Raw genomic sequence first — 20,898 nt, forward strand, 5'->3', positions numbered from 1 at the left:
TAAGTGAAAGATGATTTTAAGACTGTCAATGGCTTGAGAGTCAAACTAATAGTTTGCGTTGAGTTTAAGGGTGTCTTCAATACCTCAAGTCGAGAGTCTTTCGAAAATAGTCTATCTACCTCCATAAGATAGTGATAGAGTATGCATACACTCTATCGTCCTCAAATCTTTTCAAATTTCACCAAATATACTATTGTTGTTGTAAAGTTGTTAAAAATGTTTTTTGCTTTGTTTTTAGTTTATAATAAAACTAATAATGAAATTAATGGGTACCTTTTTCTCTCTTAATTAATGGAGTGATTAAGCAAGCAAATAATGATGCTACTAATCATGCTCAATAAAATAAGTTTTAGTATACTTGCTTGTAGGGGTGTTTCATGACCATTTTTATATGTTGCAGACATGTTAATTAGATAATTAAATCAATGAGATATTCACTATTAGTTATAATCTTATTAGGTCGTCGATTTAATCGTAAACTAAAACTTAAAAGTTGAACCAGACGGTCCAATAACTAAATATGTAAAAATGTTTGAAAATTGTTAATCCAATAATTCAGTATCTAAATCAATAATATTTTCTTCCATTTGATTTATTTATTAAATTGGTTTTTGGACATGTATTCCTAATATTTTAATATGGGTGGACACTTTTTTATATCTCACTATGTATTTTCATTAGTAAGTGTCACTATCAATAATTTTATTTAAAATATTTCAAAGAAAATTATGTTCAAGTCCATGAGAAGAAGGGGGAGGGGTATTTTGGGAAATTCACTATCGAATTAATGTAAAATTTTGGAAAGTTGTTAAGGTTTTTTTTTGTTAACCAAACTAATAATAGAACTTATGGTGGGTGATTAAATAAGTAAATAATTGTGCTAATAAATATTTTTGCAAAATAAGTAAGTGTACTTGCTACTACTATATATTAATGTCTAGATCCATTGACCCTAAGCAAGAAAAAAAAACTATTTTTTCCTAAAATTGATTAGATACATTCATTTGTTCATTTTGTACAACTTAAATGTTTTCCTTTTTTCTTAAAATATCATATTATATTAACATGTTCTTAATTCTTTTTCAAGTTTAGAAGTTTGTTCAATGATAGTGAGGTACACATTTAAGAAATTAGGAGCACCTATTCTATATTATATAAAAAAGGTAGTGTTTGGAAAATATTTTTTTGGAAGTTAATTTGATTGCACTCTATAGGTTATAATTAATGTTGAGCAGTGTTTTAAAAGGCGGGGCGTGAGGCGAACGTCTTATTTAATATAGGGCGAGGTGTAAACCTCGAGACGTGGGGTGTAAGCCCTATATATGGATCTTTAAATTTTTAATTTACAATATATTGTATAATAATACAAAATTATAAAAATAAATTAATAGTTTAAAATAACTTCAAACATGATCAAGGAAACTCATAGAAAATAAAACTTCTAACATTATTATACAAGCATAAATAATTTAATATCTTAACTTTTTAATGATAAAAGAATCATTATTTCTAAAAATAAATTATTATCATACTATTTTGAAAAATAATTTGCTAGTCACAATGTGCTTAATTCCCTCCTAGTCATAGTAATAATCTTATATCTACTTTTGTATCTTATTAGTTATTATATATATATATATATATATATATATCAAATTTTTCAATTTTTATCGTTTGGTATTTGAAATTTTCTAGTTGAATATCAAATTTTTATAATAGAAATTGACATTGGTAAGCTAACTAATAGGAAAGCAAAATGCTTCATATTGAAAATATTTTGCTTCACATAATTTGAAATTGAAACTTCTGATTAAAAGATAGTGAAATAGCAGATATCTCATCGAATTCCTAGGTGATAACACTTTATTTCGTGTTCACCCAATCTTTTATTTCTTGTTTTTTAGATGGGATTTTGAAAATTATTTAATGATTTAGGTAATGAAGTCAATAAGAAAATTATTAATGACATATATTAATTAGAATCAAATTNAATTATAAAAATACATTAATAGTTTAAAATAATTACAAACATGATCAAGGAAACTCATAGAAAATAAAACTTCTAACATTATTATACAAGCATAAATAATTTAATATCTTAACTTTTTAATGATAAAAGAATCATTATTTCTAAAAATATATTATTATCATACTATTTTGAAAAATAATTTGTTAGTCACAATGTGCTTAATTCCCTCCTAGTCATAGTAATAATCTTATAGCTACTTTTGTATCTTATTAGTTATTATATATATATATATATATATACTTTCTCGATTTTTATAGTTTGGTATTTGAAATTTATTAGTTGAATATCAAATTTTTATAATAGAAATTCGCATTGGTAAGCTAACTAATAGGAAAGCAAAATGCTTTCATATTGAAAATATTTTGCTTCACATAATTTGAAATTGAAACTTCTGATTAAAAGATAGTGAAATAGCAGATATCTCATCGAATTCCTAGGTGATAACACTTTATTTCGTGTTCACCCAATCTTTTATTTCTTGTTTTTTAGATGGGATTTTGAAAATTATTTAATGATTTAGGTAATGAAGTCAATAAGAAAATTATTAATGACATATATTAATTAGAATCAAATTGTTGTGATATGTTTGGTAATTGTGGCATGTGGGCACAACAAAATATTGAAGACAAGTATATTTTATTTCATGTTTGGTTCTTTTTTGAAAAAAATAAAAAAAATAAAGGTTGTAATTCGTGTTTTTTAATATAAGATGTGAATATTGTATTTTTAAAATGGATAGAATAAAAATAGAAACTAAAATGAAACCATTCTAATATTTTGGATGGTCAATCGTTTTAGTTAGGGGTTGGCATTGATCGTTTCGAATTTTTTAATTTGATGCATTGAAAATATTTGTCCGAAACAAATATTTTAATTTAGTTCTTGAGTTTATATTTACAAAGTGAAATTTTGCACAACTCTTATGCATATAATGAAGCTCACATGAAAGAAAGTACATTAACATTTAGTTCGTGTTGGATAACGTCAATATCCTATCTATGACAAGGGTCACGAGAGTCTTGATGTTCGGGTCGGAGTCATGATCAAATATGACACTTGTTTAATAGGGTTAATTAATAGATAAAGTTACATCCTTACTATCCATTTAAATTTTTAAAATGATAATAAGCGTTTAATCCAAAACCGTTTGATTCGATCAATTTGCAGTCATTAGTCATAATTCATTAGCTTAGGTTTTAAACTTAGGTGACTACGGACTAAATAAACTTGTTTTCCTCTACAGTTAGACGAGCCTTTTGCATAATAAAGTTGCCTAATTGTCTTTGTTTTGTGTAGGGATTGAGCTCCCTTGGTTTGTCTCCTATAGTTTGTGTATGAATTGTTTTCATGTGATCAGAAGATCATGAATTCGAGACGTGAAAATTGCCTCTTACAGATTTGCAAGGTTAAATAGTATACAATAGAATTTGTGGAATAATAGGAACTTAGTGCATTACATTACTTTTTTTTTTTTTACTTGTTCAACGAATTTTGTCAAGCATTTATGTTATAAAAGTTGACATACGGTTCTTGGTCGGAAAAGAATCAAGAGAAAAAGAAAGAATCAATCGATAGATTTTTCGAAACAAATGAAAGATGAAACATAAATAAGGAATCAATTAAGCCCTCTCGAGTAGGGGTGCGCATCGGTTGGTTCGGTTCGGTTTTAGGTGTTATTGGTTCGGTTTATCGGTTTTCGGTTTGTAAATACTTCAAACCGATAACCAAACCAATAACACATTTCTTATCGGTTTTTGGTTAATCGGTTTATGGTACTTAACGGTTCGGTTTTCGGTTTAACCAATAAGAAAATACTCATATATATTATATACACGNTTTTACTTGTTCAACGAATTTTGTCAAGCATTTATGTTATAAAAGTTGACATATGGTTCTTGGTCGGAAAAGAATCAAGAGAAAAAGAAAGAATCAATTGATAGATTTTTCGAAACAAATGAAAGATGGAACATAAATAAGGAATCAATTAAGCCGTCTCGAGTACTTTCTTAAAGAGGAACCTCATGTAAATATCATGGAATAAAGTTTGATCCTATCCATGGAATTGCATAATCGTCCCAAGGCCAAATCGGATATGTAATTATTAAAATAATTGTTGGAGACTCAAATAATGGATATGCAAGCATGATAACTTATATATATGTTTTTCTATATTTTCAAAAAATTAGAAACTTTTGCTTGCATTGTATATTTGCTCTACGTACCGAAATTGATAACATTCGAGATTACGCAAGATTACTACCCTCGTTTTTCCTACATGTATTCATTCTCATTGTAACAAACCTGAATCCTCAACACAAATACTCAAGTAATATATAATCATTGATAGCTTAATTACAATGACAACACTTGTATTATTGAATTACAACGAAAAATATTGAAATAACAAGCAACTGACAATAGAGATAAGAATATGAATAAGAACCTTAGACTCTAGAAAAAGAACAAGGAGAATATACAGTTTCTTCACAATATGCATGCCCTGTATTTCGTCGGATATAATAAGGGTCGTTTGGCATGTGAGATAAGGTGTAATATCCTAAATTAAGTTTGAGATTAAATTTATAGAGTATTTGATGAAAACAAAAAAAAATCCCATATAAAAAGTTCCCTACCATTTTTTTAGTGTTACGAGCTCTTTCGCCACCAATGGCTATTCCCGCTATTTTTCTACCAACTAACTTAACTGTCACAGCCACCATTAAAACCAATTCAAGCTTCAGAAAGCTTAACAAAACACCCACAAATCCCTTCAATTCATCTCTCAAATCTCTCACCAAATCCGGAAAACTCGACGAAGCTCTTCTTCTAATAGAATCCCAAAAATCTTCTCAACTTGACATCGAATCTTATTCTTCTCTCCTCCATGCTTGTATCTCGAAGAAATCAGTAGAACATGGTCACAGGCTATATATTCACCTTCTTTTGAATTCGAACAAAAGTATTCTCAACGACCCTTTAATATTATCTAAGTTAATCACCCTTTTCTCTGTTTGTGATCATCTAAATGAAGCTCGTCGTGTTTTCGACCACGCGATTGGAAATGAGGATCGACCCGAATCAGTTTGGGTTGCAATGGCAATTGGGTATTCGAGAAAAGGGTGTTTTAGGGAGGCATTACTGGTTTATTCTCAGATGTTGTTCCGGTCAATTGAACCGGGGAATTTCGCGTTTTCCATGGCTGTGAAAGCTTGTTCGGGGATATCGGATTTGAGGGTTGGTAGGGGTGTTCATGCTCAGATTATTAAAGCTGATAAAGAAGCTGATCAAGTTGTGTACAATGCTCTTTTGGGAATGTATACTGAGTGTGGGTGTTTTCGGGATGTGTTGAAGGTGTTTGAGGAAATGCCTGAGAGAAATGTTGTGAGTTGGAATTCGTTGATCGCGGGTTTTGTTAAGAAAAGACAGGTTTTTGAGGCATTTGAGACTTTTAAGAGGATGCAGAATGAGGATGTGGGATATAGTTGGGTAACTTTTACGACAATTTTAGCTATTTGTTCTCAAGTTACGTACCTTTATTATGGGAGAGAGATACATTCACAAATTATTAAATCAACTAATGTTCCTGATGTTGTTTTACTAAACTCGCTTTTGGATATGTATGCGAAATGTGGAGCGATGGAGTATTGTAGAAGAGTATTTGAAAGAATGAAGTACAGAGACATAACATCGTGGAATACCGTTATCAATGGGTATGCAATCAATGGATTGATGGGAGAAACAATGAAGTTGTTTAATGAAATGGTCAGTAGTGGAGTTAGGCCGGATGGTGTGACATTTATTGCCTTGTTGTCTGGCTGTAGCCATGCAGGGCTTGCGGATTTAGGCGAGGAATTGTTTGAGAGTATGACTGGAGATTTTGGAATTCGACCTTCCTTGGAGCATTACGCTTGTCTTGTTGATATATTAGGTAGAGCTGGGAAAATTAAAGAGGCACTGCAAGTAGTGGAGAAAATGCCTGTCAAGCCTAGTGGAAGCATTTGGGGCTCACTGCTTAATTCGTGCAGACTTCACGGAAATGTCTCTCTTGCAGAACTTGTGGCAGAGCAGTTATTTGAAATGGAACCTAACAACTGCGGGAATTACGTGATGCTGTCAAACATTTATGCAAATGCAGGGATGTGGGAGGGAGTTAAAAAAGTGAGAGAGATGATGGAGAATAAGGGAATAAAAAAGGAGGCGGGATGCAGCTGGATACAAGTTAGAAATAAAGTACACACTTTTATGGCTGGTGGTGGTTTTGAATTTCGTAATTCGGATGAATACAAGGAAGTTTGGGATGAGTTATCAGAAGCTATTGAGAAAATTGGGTATAAACCTGATACGAGAGTTGTTCTTCATGATGTAAGCGAGGAAACAAAAGCAGAGTGGATATGTGGGCATAGTGAACGGCTTGCTACTGTATTTGGTCTGATTCAAACTGGTTCTGGTATTCCAATTAGAGTGACAAAAAATATTCGTATTTGTGCTGATTGTCACTCTTGGATGAAGTTTGTGTCCGTAATAACAAGAAGAAGGATCATAGTGAGAGATACAAATCGATTCCACCATTTTGACCAAGGGAAATGCTCTTGCAATGAGTACTGGTGATTCTCATAGTTGTTATTTTGTAAGTACTTCCATTAAGATCTTTTATCTGAGCTATGTACTGAACCAGAAAAATATTGGTTCTTTCAAAACACATTCTTGTCATTTGTATGAAAATTGAACGTCTTGCTAAAAAGATGTAGTTCTTTGCTTTCCTTTTTACAAGTTGAAAGAATTTTGTGAACCCGGAATTTGTTGTATTCAAATGAGGCTTTTTCTCAGTTCCAATGAGGATGTGGGTTATAGACGTGTGACCATCTCATCTAATAGATGTTAGAGAACATTTCTGTTTACTTAATTATGTCTTTAATATGCCCCGTCATGTGCACCCAACACGTGAATTTTTTCTTGATAATGAGCAGCAGATCTCTGCAAGTTCTAGTATTATCTTTAAGTGTGTGACCATCTTATCTAAAAGCTTGAGTTGTTAGAGATGATATACTTATTCGTTTAATTATGTTTTCAACAAATCTTTAGACTTCTCATCACTTGCGGAGGGCGAATCTTGACCATAACTTCAATTTTATGCATTTATTGTAGCTTCACTCTTCCTATATCAGACTTAAACTAGTTACAAAAATCATCTATATTACAACCAAGCAAAACAAACAAACAAAAAGAACGAAAAGGTAAGGAAGAAATTGGATGCTAGAGTGTCAACATAATTTTCATATATACAGTAAACTCTTATGTAGCTAGCGGCCAGTAATATCAGTAAAAGTGTTGGTTGCATTAGAAGCGGATGATCCAGTAGTCATGGATGAGTTCGCGATTGTTATCGTATCCATGCTAACGAAATTAGGCCTGCTAGGAGTTCTCCTGTCTGTGCTACGATCACTTAATAGCATGACAACAATTTCAGACATGCTTGGCCTAAGACTTGGAGGTGATTGTGTACACATTAAGGCAATCTCTATGATTTTCTTCACTTCTTGTTCGTTGTATTCACTGAAATCTAAAGTTTCATCCACCAGTTTTACATGCATGCCAGCTTCGTGAAATTTCCACGCCTATTTTAACAAAGTGACAAGTGCATTTCGAATAGGAAAGCTTTGTTGGAAGAAAGAACTTAGTGATAATATGAAAAGAAGATGAAATTTGAAAATGAGAACAGACCTGTTCAAGGAGATATTCAGTTTCTTGCATATGATTGCTCCTCCGTCCACTGATTATTTCAAGAACAACAACACCAAAGCCATAGACGTCAACCTTCTCTGTTAGATGTCCATGAATTGCATATTCTGGTGCAGTATATCCCCTGTTTCAATTAGATCTCGTTGATATGTTTGCTGTTCTCATAATGTTTTTACTGATATAAGGAAAGAAACTCAAGCAGTTTGACTTACAAGGTACCAGCAAACTTAGTGCTGACATGACTCTGATCCCCAGGTAAAAGTCTTACAAGCCCAAAATCAGCAATTTTTGGCTGGAATTCATCGTCTAGTAGAATGTTACTGGATTTTATATCTCTATGGATGATGCAGACGTGGAATTGCTCGTGCAAGTAGGCAAGGCCACGAGCTGTTCCGATGATTATATCATATCGTTGCTTCCAGTTGAGCATCCCATGTTTATCACCTGCAAAACCATGAGAGGTAGGATCTGTTTAAATTTTTATTGAACATAAAGATTTGACTTGACTCGGAGAAAAAATAATAAGCCGGATAGACAAAATCAACCATATAAGTATCTTTCAAGGCTGCCATTTGCCATGTATTCATAAACAAGTACTAGCTCTGCTCCCTTGTTAGAACATCCCAAAAGACGGATGAGATTGCGATGATGAACGTTGCTGATAAGCCTAACTTCAGTATCAAAATCTGCCTTTGCTCTGCTAGATACCATTGCTAGCTTTTTAACAGCAACTACATGTCCATTTTTCAAAGTGCCCTGTTCAATAACATAAATATCATCCTATGAATTAAATTTAGAGGATAAATGAGTAGGATTCGGTCAACTGTTTCAGCGTTACCTACCTTGTATACATCACCAAAACCACCTTCACCGAGTTTATTACTTTCATTGAAATCTTTTGTAGAATTTTTTAGATCCTTGAATCTGTAGTTCACAGGACCTCTCAGCTCAGTTGCTCCTAGTATATTACCTGAACACGAGCTATGATATCAGTTACTACATAAATAAACATAAGGACAAACGAAAGAAGAAAAGAAAACCCCGAGTTCCATCAAGGCCAATCACAAGGGGCCAAGCAAAGGAACTCAAGGACTTATACAATGCTTGTTCTCACTAGCAGAAGGTGATTCTATTGTCTTTTCAGTATAGTTATCGTCTACTTCTTTGAAATTGTTTGCGTCTAGCTTTATTTGTTGCTTTTAATTCTATCTTTTTCTTGTTTCGTATTTTGGATCACATCAAATTGATAAGGTGATCTTCCATGTCTTACCTCTTTCTGCTGCCTGTGGTTTTCTTGATAGTCGATACCATAGGAACACAGCCAATACAATCATAAGAAATCCTACACCTCCAACTACACCCCCGACAATGACTTTCTTCTTGTTTGAGCTTCCTGCATAAAACACCGCCACCAATTTTAACTTCATCTTAAAATGAATGAGGGACAATACATAAACAGACACTCAAACATGGCCACACCTGGCAACTAAGCAGACCAACTTTGAGAGTGCACATCTAGACACATCAACTTGATCTCAACTAACAACTAAACACTGCAACTCGTCAGTTGTCCCCAGAGTGTCTCTGGACACCCGATGCTGGCGTGGAACATAAATTTTGGAGGTGTCTGGATGATCATTTTGTAAGTTGGAGTGTTCAATTGACATGGTGAAAACGAGTAGAGGTGTCTAGATGTGCTATGCCAATGAATTAATAATAGTAAGGTTTGGAAAAAGGGAGCTTCATGTCCTACCTCCTCCACCAAGCAATGGTCTGATATCAGTTATCTGGTTATCAGGAAAAAAGTCTCTATTCGAGTACCTCATAAAACAGGCTCCATCGAAAGCCCTTCCTTCCGCATGTTTAGGCAAACAGCCTTTTATGTTTGTATATGCCACTGTCAAGCAATCTTGGCATTCGCTTGCAGTGATGGTTTCAGCACATTGTGCTACTCCATAGACAGTAACACCAGCTTCTTTCCTCTTCATGGCTGCAGAGAAGCCACGAATTCTTGGAGTTGCCATGCTAAGATCATTCAAAAGCTCTAGTGCCACAAGGTTCAAAGCATGCGGCAGATGGGCTGTTCGATTCCCACAGAACTCAGCATTTGCTGGACTTGTAGCTTCACGGTAGAAATTGTTGCTCTCATACCTTAAAAAAAATGCATCATTTAGAGAATTAAGCAACCATTTTCATGCTCATGAATCTTCTTAATACAATAACATACCCAGTGTAGTCCCACAAAGTGAGATCTGGAAGGGTAGAGTGCACGCGACCTTACCCCTACCTCAGACGTAGAGAGGTTGTTTCCAATAGACACTCGGCTCAAGGAAAAACGAATCAAAGCAATCTAGAAAAAGAAGTAACGTATGTGGAAACATAACAAAGCATGCTGTACAGTAATTACATCAAATCAAATCTTCTTTTAATTTACTACTGAAAACTTTTTGTTCACTGCTACCATTATGGGTTTCAACCTTTAACAATTAGAAAATAGGCTGCTTCAGAAAGTGGTATACATAGTGCACACAAAAAGGTATGGAATAGTTCTACTTGTCACAGTGTTGAGTTTCAGTGACTTTTTTCCTGTGAATCAAAGATAATCACAGATGAATAAAGAGGATTTCATACCAAACGAGATCGTTTATTTGAAATAACGATAAACTAATAGCTTAGTTCTTACTTGTATTCAGGCCAATAATGACTTAAATATTGCTGTTATGATTCTTGACTGTTACCAAACAACAACACTTATGATTATCATGATTAAGCTTGAGGCTGCTGCATATTATTTACTTTTTCTGTTTCAATTTGTTTGTCTTATTTTCCTTTTTAGTTAGTTTGAAAAAGAATGCCTCTTTCCTTTTTTTGACTACTCTTTCATTCTAACTTTTCACATGACATGTTTAAGACCACAAGATTAAAGGACATGTTGGTACATTTTACATATCTTTAGTTTAAGACCACAAGATTCAGAAGTCTTTTTTACTTTCTTAAACTCCGTGCCAAGTCAAAACCAAACAAACAAAATGAAACGGAGGGAGTAGTACTTAAAGGTTCAGTTCGTTCTTTAAATTTTGAAGAAAATTTGATGTGAACTAAGTGCTAGAGATATCTAAGTAAGAAACTAACCTGAGGAAGCAGCCATCATAGGCGACACGAGCACCATTAGCACCAGCGCAAGTTGTTATGCGAGAAACTGCAGTATCGAAACAGGAGACACAATCAGCTTTTGACATATACTTTCTGCATATGACCATAGCATACACAGACTGTTGTGTGGTGGCGAATCGTTTATCATGTTTAGACAACTGGTTCCTTAAATCACCAAAACTTTCATTAAGCCTTTTGAAGAAATCAGGTAAATTTGTTGCATTATAGTTACTACAGCCTTCGCCTAACAGGTTGGTTTGTGGGTTGGAAACAACTGGCTTCTGCATCAATAAACAACAGTTAAACGCCACTGTGAACCACCAGCTCCACCACCAGACGTAGTTAGCCATGTCTGAGAATTTGATCCACAGAAATTCAGGTAATAATGCAATTGAAATGACAAAATGTTTGATGGATAGATATTTATTCCATGTGTTTGGGCAGGGTCGGAACCAGGTAGGGCCTAGGAGGTTCATCTGAACCCTTTTGACGGAAAATTACCCTGTTTATATATGATTAAGATTATTTTTATGTGTATATTGTAGATATTGAACCCCCTTTGACGTCTTCCTGTGTTTACTTTTCATATTTTGATCCCCTTAGTGAAAACTTTGGCTCCGCCACTGTGTTTGGGGTAGGTCCAAATATACGTCCGAGCAGTTTTGGTCCTTTATATTTGTCAAAAGTGAGCACTTTTGGTTTTTGTCCAAAAATATTTAACTGATTGTGGTTATATTTAACAGGAAAAAGGATCATCTAGCCAGAGGTCTCGTAAAGATAGAGAAGTTGTTTCCCATAGACCCTCGGCTCAGTAATACATCTCAAAGCAGTTTGAAAAAGGGAATATGGAAATGGAAGCAGTAACAACAACGGAATAAAGCGCAATAATATTTGTTTTGGAGACTTTCTTGGTAAGACTATGAAGATATATTATGTAGTTCCATTTTAACAGAGGATGACAAAATACTCCCTCTATTCCATTTAAGGATGATAAAATATGCCACCATTTTAATTAAAGCATAATTTAAATTTAATTTTTTGCTTTATCCTCGATGAGGTTCTTTTATAGCGACAAATGTCATGACATGTTTAATACCACAAGTTGTTAAAGTCTACTTCTGTAGTACACATCGACGCATAAATTGAAATGGTGGAAATAATTCTCTTCTTTGTTATTTCTCTTAATATGTTTGAAGCAAATATATTTTTAAATTGATATATTTCTAAGTTGAATCAGAAGTAGATACATGTATAAGTTCAAAATATCATTTCCCAAAAATAGTGCAACTAGTCAAATTGGACAAAGAGGTCATTTTCTTTGTTCTCTTAGTTGCTCAAAGTGGACCATTAACTTGTCTTCTCCTTCTAGCTGGCTACTAATGTAACATCAACTTTACGTGGTGTGAATCCAAATTAGTCTGGTGCTCTCATGCAGATATCGAACATCTGGTGGAAAGCCAACTGCATTATTGTATTGAAGTGGCCCTAGTAAGGTTACATCATGTGAAAGCTTCTCTTCTGTTTGTTGTTGGATTAATCACTATAAACCATGAAATATCGAATGTTGTTTTTGAATAGTCAATGATAATTGTATGTATAATCTAAGAGCAGCTAGCTTTCCCGGGCCATACGATGGATGATTTTAGGGATGGCAATAGGACGGGGAGGTTTAAGTCTTCCCCTGCCTCTGCCCACCCCGTTTAAGTCAATGCTTTATTTAGGTCTTGCCCTGCCCCGTTTAACCTTTGTGACACTTAATTGCGCTCTATTCATACGCCTTGATGGGAAGAGTTATCTGACACCTGTGTTGGTGGAAATTAGTTGGTACATGGTGGAATTGGTTGAGGTGCTCGCAAACTGACCGTGACAGGCTGACATTATCATAATAAAAAAAGAAGAGGAGGTTGGTGCTATATTATCATATATTATTATAAGTGGGAAGAGCTTAACCTCAAAAGTTGAATTATGAAAATATCCCTATATTAAATTAAAAAAGTAATAAAAATTAATTAATTAAATAATAATCATATATTATATTATTATACTAATGCTAATCATCATATACCTACTTGTTTGTTTTCTCCGTTTGTTGGCTTCTCATTTCCTTCCTAAATAAAAATTAATTAATTAAATAATAATAATATATTATATTATTATACTAATGCTAATCATCATATACCTACTTGTTTGTTTTCTCCGTTTGTTGGCTTCTCATTTCCTTCCTAATCTTAATTATTCTCTCTCTACTTATAAATATTCACCTATTGTTATAATAATTATAATAAAGAAAGGGAATGAAGAGTTGTAAGGTAATTAATTATGAGAGAAATGTTCACTTTATTGCTATATAATTATGATAATAAAATATAAAGATAATGAAGAGTTGCAAGGGTAATAAATTTTGAGAGCTATAATATAAAATAAAGAGAATGAAGAGTTGCGAGGGTAATAAATTTGGAGAGCTATATATAATATTTGTGTAGCAAAGAGGTGGCCAGCTGATGGTCATTGTTTTTGCAAAAATGCATGATCATTAAATAAAATTTTCATTTCTCTCTAAATACATTAGTTGATTACTTATTACTTTCATTGTATTTTTTTGCTTTTTACAGAAGAAAAATATGTATAAGTTCTAAAAGTTCATAGGGAGCATGCAATGATGGAAATGGATATTGGAAATTTTCACGGAGGTTGAAATCCATTTATTCACAAAGTTAGTTTTTAACATTATCTAATATATTTTCATATTTTGAGAAAATTCTCTTTTAATATTTAGTTTTTAGGTAATTGTCGGAGGAATTCAAATCGGTGCTTTCACTGATTTACATACTTTGGGTAAGTGAATTGAACTCTCTTCTTCCTTTCTTTGTCATTTCACATAACATATATATATATATATATATTCGTTGCTTTTCTTTCTTCCATTTAATTTTTCACCTTATTTTGTTAGAGCTTAATTTTTCATGTTTCAGATCTGACCTAGCTATCATCGTTGGAAGATAATTATTCTAGATAATAATTATGACCATATCTAACTATTATGTTGTTTACCTCATTTTGCTCCAATATTTCTTTTTTGGTTCCTTTACACTAGATCTTCTAAGTACAGAAGAAAAGAATATCATTATCTTTTTAGAACTGTCAGGGATAGTAGCATTAGTGTTGCATTTGGATCGAAGACGTCATCATATGTGATAATATTGATAGATAGAGAATGAATATTTGGAGGGCCGATCTTTTAAGTATACAACTTAACAATTGTATTTACACCAACATAGCAATACTTTTTTTTTTCAATTATATAGCAATATTTTTTTTTCAAAAGTAGAATTTAATTTATTTTTTTTAAATTCCAAATCAGCCACGCTTATCCCGATTTCCATAAATTTCTCCAATAATTTTACCTTCCCTAAATTATTCAAATATGTTAAAAAAATAAATCGGAACAATAAAATAAATAATAAAAAGAAAAAGAAAAATCGGAAATTAAAGCATGACAGCCCACAATTTATTTTTTAATTCCTTAATTTTCTCCCCCTCTTTTATTTACCTTCCATAAATATCTCTAATATAGTTATTGCTTTTCTCTCATAATTCTAATCAAAATCAGACTCTATACCTTCACTATTCTGAAAGTGTGTTCAANCAATTATATAGCAATATTTTTTTTTCAAAAGTAGAATTTAATTTTTTTTTAAAATTCCAAATCAGCCACTCTTATCCTGATTTTCATAAATTTCTCCAATAATTTTACCTTCCCTAAATTATTCAAATATGTTAAAAAAATAAATCGGAACAATAAAATAAATAATAAAAAGAAAAAGAAAAATTGGAAATTAAAGTATGACAGCCCACAATTTATTTTTTAATTCCTTAATTTTCTCCCCCTCTTTTATTTACCTTCCATAAATATCTCTANAAAAGAAAAATCGGAAATTAAAGTATGACAGCCCACAATTTATTTTTTAATTCCTTAATTTTCTCCCCCTCTTTTATTTACCTTCCATAAATATCTCTAATATAGTTATTGCTTCTCTCTCATAATTCTAATCAAAATCAGACTCTATACCTTCACTATTCTGAAAGTGTGTTCAAAGGATTTTTTTCAGCACGACGGGAGATGGAATGAAACTGGTATTCACCATAATAATTGCTTCGATTATGGTTGTTTTAAAGTATATTTATTGGTTTTATTGATTTTTTTATATAAATATATATATTGTTATAGCTTTATTGATTGGTATTTTTTGGATGGAATTTGTAAAACATAAACTATATTGTTCTCAATTGCTTTGCACCATACGTAGGTACTCGCCTATAGTTAAATTATTGGTTAATTAGCGGTTTATATATTGGTGTAGTCCATATATTTTGAATGCATATGTTTTTTAGTTAGTGGCGTATATACACCAAAATATTATGGTGTATTTTTGTTGAATTTTTATGTTATTTATCGGGTTATTCTACTAGGCACTATTATTTATTTTGTATCTACCAAAAACAAAACACCAACAAATATAAAATAAGATTTTATAAAGTTTTGTTATATGACAGTGGTTAGTTTGTTTATTGGTATTGTTTGGTTAGTTTGTAGTTCAAATGATGATATATATATATCAATTTGAAGAGTACACAAATTTTTAATCCTAATATACACCATAATAATTGTAAATACTAAAATTTATACCAATTCTGCATAGCATTTAAACCAGTAAATTAATTTTAGCATTCTTTATCATAAATTATACCACTATAATGCACAAATATAAGTTGGATTGTTTTGAAGTATTTTATTGGTTTTATTGATTAAACGTTTTTATAAACATATATTGCTATAGCTTTATTGATTGGTGTTTTTTGGATGGGATCTTAAATATGGAGTGTAACAAGTATGTATTAGTTTTTCAATTATTATTTTTTTAGTTTGATTGCTAAAATATATAGTTCATTTTTTTTTTATTGTTTTAAGTTTTTTTTTGTTGTTTTTCTTGCTTGATTTTTTGTGTAAATAGATATGTTAACTATGAAAAATATTGCTTGAATGACTGCTTCGTATATTGTTTGACACACAAATTTGAATTAATTTGATTATATAAAATGATTGAAAAATTTTGGGTTAAATTATGGTGTATATCTTGGTCTAGTTTATGTATTTCGTACTATAGTGCACTATACACCAAAATTTAATCATAATGTACAATATTGTTCAAGATAACAATGTTAAACTATCATGTGCACTTTTTTTTTTAATTAAGTTGAAAATGGTAATTTCTTGGTTAGTTTGTGGTGTATATATTGATGTACATCATATATTATATATTAGATTGAACTGTACACCAAAACATCACCATATTATACACCAAAACGTTACCATACTGTACACCAAAGCGTCACCATATTATATATCATTTCTAATTAATTTGTAATTTAAAAAATTATAAATAAGTGGTTGTATTATGATGTTATACATTCTTGTAGGTTAGTATGTGTCTAACTATTTATCGAAATGTATCGCAGGAATGTATGTGGATTTCAAGATTGAAGGAGTGATATATGACACAAACACCAAAACGACGTTTACCAAATAGATACAATACTTTGTAATTAATTTTATTTTTTTATGAATGGAATTTTTACTAATACTAGTGATTTTTTCATATATATATTGGTATAATTATTTATTAATTCGATGATAAATATTGATAGATAGTTGATAATATTATGGTGTAAGGCAACATATAGTTGAAATATATAACAAATATTAATGTTATAATCATGAATTTTTACTTCATGTGCAATTTAATTATTTGTTGGTGTAAGTTATTCATTGTGATTAAAAATAATTGTACACCAAACTTAATCTACAATGTACATTATTTAATATACTTTTTTAAAAAAAGTTAAAACTATTGAACGGTGCTATGGTTTATAATAGGAATAAAATTTGATTATATTTTGGTATAAGTTATTTATTATAATTACAAAAAAATGGTCAACGATATAATACAAATTCTATACCATTTAATATACTCACCCCCCACCCCACCCCTTTTTAACTAACATATATAAAATTGAAGAGAGAAGTAAAAAAAGATCTTCCCATAATAGTTGAAATGAAATTAAAGAGAGAGAAAATAAATTCAATAGTAATTGTATGAAATTAATGAGAAACGTGTTTAAGGATAGAAATCATATTAATTAGATGATACATTTTTACTCCCTAAAAATTAGTGTCAAAATCTAAAAAGATAATTAGAAAAAACGTAATTGAAGAGAGAGAGAAAATTAGCATCAAATTCTAAAAAGATAATTAAAAAAAAACGTTGAAGAGAGAGAGAGAAAAAATTAGCATCAAAATCTAAAACAGATAATTTAAGAAAAATGTAATTGAAGAGAGAGAAAAATATTTTTTACCATAGTAATTGTATCACGTAAAAAAGAGAAAAAAAAAATTTAAGTAAAAGAAATGTATACAATTATAATTGTGTTGATAATCTAAATGGTAAAAGTAATAAATAATGAGTTCCATAAAATAAGCCACTAAGGCACAAAAATAGGTATAAACACGTGTGAAGATATATATATTTAATAAGCTGTCATATGTATAATTAAAATGTTATTGTTATAAACAAAAAAAAGTTTGAAACTGTTTAGAGGGAGAATATTTGATAAATATTAATATCCTAATTATACTCCATATAAAAGGCACAAAATATTAATAGTAAGAGAGAGAAAAATCTGTAAAACAAAATTAAATTAAATACAAAAATTAAATATTTGTTATGTATGTAATTTAAAATTTTAGTTTGTAATTAAATATAAATATATTGATATTTTGTTAATAAAAGTCTTAAGGAGTATATTTTTGTAATTTTCACATATTTGGAAGACAATAGATTTTATCACTATGTATGGATTAGAATGAAATAAAGATATATACTCTTTTATACACTAATAATTTTTATATTTTATTTTTTATTCTAATTGATGTAGATGAAGGATACATATCTCTCGAAGGTGTTTGGAAATGTTCCAAAAATTTAAATTTTGGTTTCATTTCATGTAAATTGGTTCCTTTGTAAGTGATTTTTATATTTATTCTTAAAATTTTCTTTTTATGTTTTCAAATTGGATATAGGATCTACGTGTAAAGTGCGTAATGAGAGATTATTGAGGATAAGTTATATCGACATATTCATACCATTACATATTATATTATCTTAATTAGCTTCACATTTCTTGCTTGATGGCAAATGCAACATTCCACTGTTATGATTAAAAAAAAAAACATTCCACTATTATGAATTTTATTTAATGAATATGATGTAAATGATAAAGTTAATATTGTTAATTTCAATATTTTCTATATAATAATTCAATAATATGGGATAAATGTGCAACGCACATTCCTAAGGACTAGTTAATTAGAAATAGACAACCATTGTGTGGGGTTAATTCATTACACTCAATAAGTGTTCTATAATATACACTATTTTCCTTTTATCTTCATTTTTTTTTTTTTTGATGACAAGGGAAACCTGCAGCCGCTACCCTTTGGGTGCGCACAGGGTAAAACTCCCACTCCTATGCAATAGCTCGCATACCACATAGGAAAGGTAACCCGCACTAGGCAAGCCTGGTGCAACGAGCTCGACCCAGAAGGCAAACCCCTTGCTAGTAACATTTATTTTGTTGAAAGGTGGTTTAGTTTGCCAATTGGTTGGATGACATTTTACAAACACATACATGTTCTTGTTGTCCCATTTAACACAAACACACCTCTTCATCCTGCTTCTGATTCTCCATCTTCATCTTTAGCATCTCCGCCTTCGGCTTCGGCTTCTGCTTCTCCGTTTCGATTTCACTTACGCTGCTTTTGGGGAAGTCCTATGTGGCGTCCTACATGTATTATGTCAAGCAGGACATGTATGTCTATTTATGTAATTTTATACAAGTTTTAAGTGTTTACTTGTGCACATACAAAGTTGAATGACATAGATGACTGAAGTCAAATTAAAGGGCATATTTATGTATTGTGTATATTTTTTATTCTAATTTGTTGGGGGTTGAGTAATGTAAAATGGAAATTTTACATAAATGAATTCTTTTGGATTAATTATTGGTGTTTTGGTATTTTTTAATAGGAAAAAAGATAAAGATACCCCCGAACTATCGTAAATGGTATGCAGATACCCTCTGTCATACTTTTGGGACATCGGTGCCCCTGTAGTCCAAAAACTAAAGCATATATGCCCTTCTTTGTTATTTCTCTTAATATGTTTGAAGAAAATATATTTTTAAATTGATATATTTCTAAGTTGAATCAGAAGTAGACACATGTATAAGTTCAAAATATCATTTCCCAAAAATAGTGTAACTATTCAAATTGGACAAAGAGGTCATTTTCTTTGTTCTCTTAGTTGCTCAAAGTAGACCATTAACTTGTCTTCTCCTTCTAGCTGGCTGCTAATGTAACATTAACTTTACGTGGTGTGAATCTGGATTAGTCTAGTGCTCTCATGCAAATATCGAACATTTGGTGGAAAGCGAACTGAATTATTGTGAAGTGGCCCTATTAAGGTTACATCATGTGAAATCTTCTCTTCTATTTGTTGTTGGATTAATCACTATAAACCATGAAATATCGAATGTTGTTTTTGAATAGTCAATGATAATTGTATGTATAATCTAAGAGCAACTAGCTTTCCCTAGCCATACAGAAAATGAAAGCGATGGATATGGCTACAGGGATGGCAATAGGACAGGGAGGTTTAAGTCTTCCCCTGCCTCACCCCTCCCCGTCCTGTTTAAGTCAATGGTTTAGGTCTTGCCCTGCCCCATTTAACATGACACTTAATTGCGCTCTATTCATAGAGCCTTGGTGGAAAGAGTTATCTAACATCTGTGTTGGTGGAATTGGTTGAGGTGATTGCAAACTGACCTTGACAGGCCGACACCATCATCACCAAAAAAGAAGAATAGGTTGGTCCTATATTATTAATTAGAAATAGCCAACCATAATACATTACACACTCAATAAGTGTTCAATTATACACTATTTTCCTTTTATCTATATTGCTAGTAACATTTATTTTGTTGAAAGGTGGTATAGTTTGCCAATTGGTTGGATGACATTTTAAACACTTTCATGTTCTTGTTTGTCCCATATAACACAAACTCATCTTAGAATTGTAATAACATGGGAAATGATATATGATAGAATACACCTCCTCGACTCTACGTTCCTCATAGTCTTCAAAAACATCGACAGGGGTGTCAAGTTCTCCAAAAGTAGTATACTTTTTTGAAGGATCACCATCACCTACATATGCAATAATATTTTTATTGTAGAATCTGAACAACATAGCTTGGACTTGCGTGTATATTATAAGTAATAATTTCACAAAAGTGCAAATCGATCCTTGAGGATTTCTGAACATTAGATAAATATATCACAATTTTACTAAAAATGTTCACATTAGGATATGATCAATAGCTACAAAGATATAATAGGTAGTAGTTTAGGGATCGGAGAACCAAAAATGACCAAGACCAGTCATACCCCTTACATGGTTTAAGATCAATGTAATAAAGACGTTGTGAAGCTAGCTCAAAGTTGCTGCAATTCTTAGGTAATTTTCTCCACTGTTTTTTATTTGTTTGAATGACATATTTCTTTCTTAACCCTTCTTTCTACCTACATTGTGCATGTTATCTGTCTAACTTGTCTCATTACTCAAACTATTTCAATTGTATGTAATCCACAGCCTCCTCAAGGTACTGGAGGTTTCATTGAACCAAAATGGCGTGTCAAAAAAATGATATCTTAAAATAAAATTTTGTATATTCAAAAACTATAGGGAAAGTACTATAAATTTTGTAATTTATTCATATCAATATGATGAAAAATTCATATAGCTTAACTCTCAAAAATGAAACTACAACAACAAAAAAGGAATGAATGAAGTATTTTGGAT

General features: G+C 31.4%; 2 protein-coding genes across 2 annotated transcripts; one reads left to right on the forward strand and one right to left on the reverse strand.

The window, feature by feature from the left end:
- The first annotated feature begins 4,696 nt into the window (after window positions 1-4,696).
- On the forward strand, window positions 4,697-6,847 carry LOC125845410 (pentatricopeptide repeat-containing protein At3g14330). The gene has a single exon (XM_049524909.1). The coding sequence runs from the start codon at window positions 4,697-4,699 to the stop codon at window positions 6,635-6,637; it is 1,941 nt and encodes a 646-aa protein (XP_049380866.1). The 3' UTR covers window positions 6,638-6,847.
- Window positions 6,848-7,189: 342 nt separating this feature from the next.
- Window positions 7,190-11,327, reverse strand: LOC125843650 (cold-responsive protein kinase 1-like). Its single transcript, XM_049522806.1, has 8 exons — window positions 10,901-11,327; window positions 9,522-9,919; window positions 9,039-9,161; window positions 8,611-8,738; window positions 8,314-8,524; window positions 7,981-8,212; window positions 7,751-7,892; window positions 7,190-7,644 (listed from the first exon to the last, which is right to left on the reverse strand). The coding sequence occupies exons 1-8, from the start codon at window positions 11,269-11,271 to the stop codon at window positions 7,330-7,332; spliced, it is 1,920 nt and encodes a 639-aa protein (XP_049378763.1). The 5' UTR covers window positions 11,272-11,327; the 3' UTR covers window positions 7,190-7,329.
- Window positions 11,328-20,898: the final 9,571 nt, after the last annotated feature.

The sequence above is a fragment of the Solanum stenotomum genome, chromosome 11, assembly GCF_019186545.1.
Source record: "Solanum stenotomum isolate F172 chromosome 11, ASM1918654v1, whole genome shotgun sequence".
Lineage (NCBI taxonomy): Eukaryota > Viridiplantae > Streptophyta > Magnoliopsida > Solanales > Solanaceae > Solanum > Solanum stenotomum.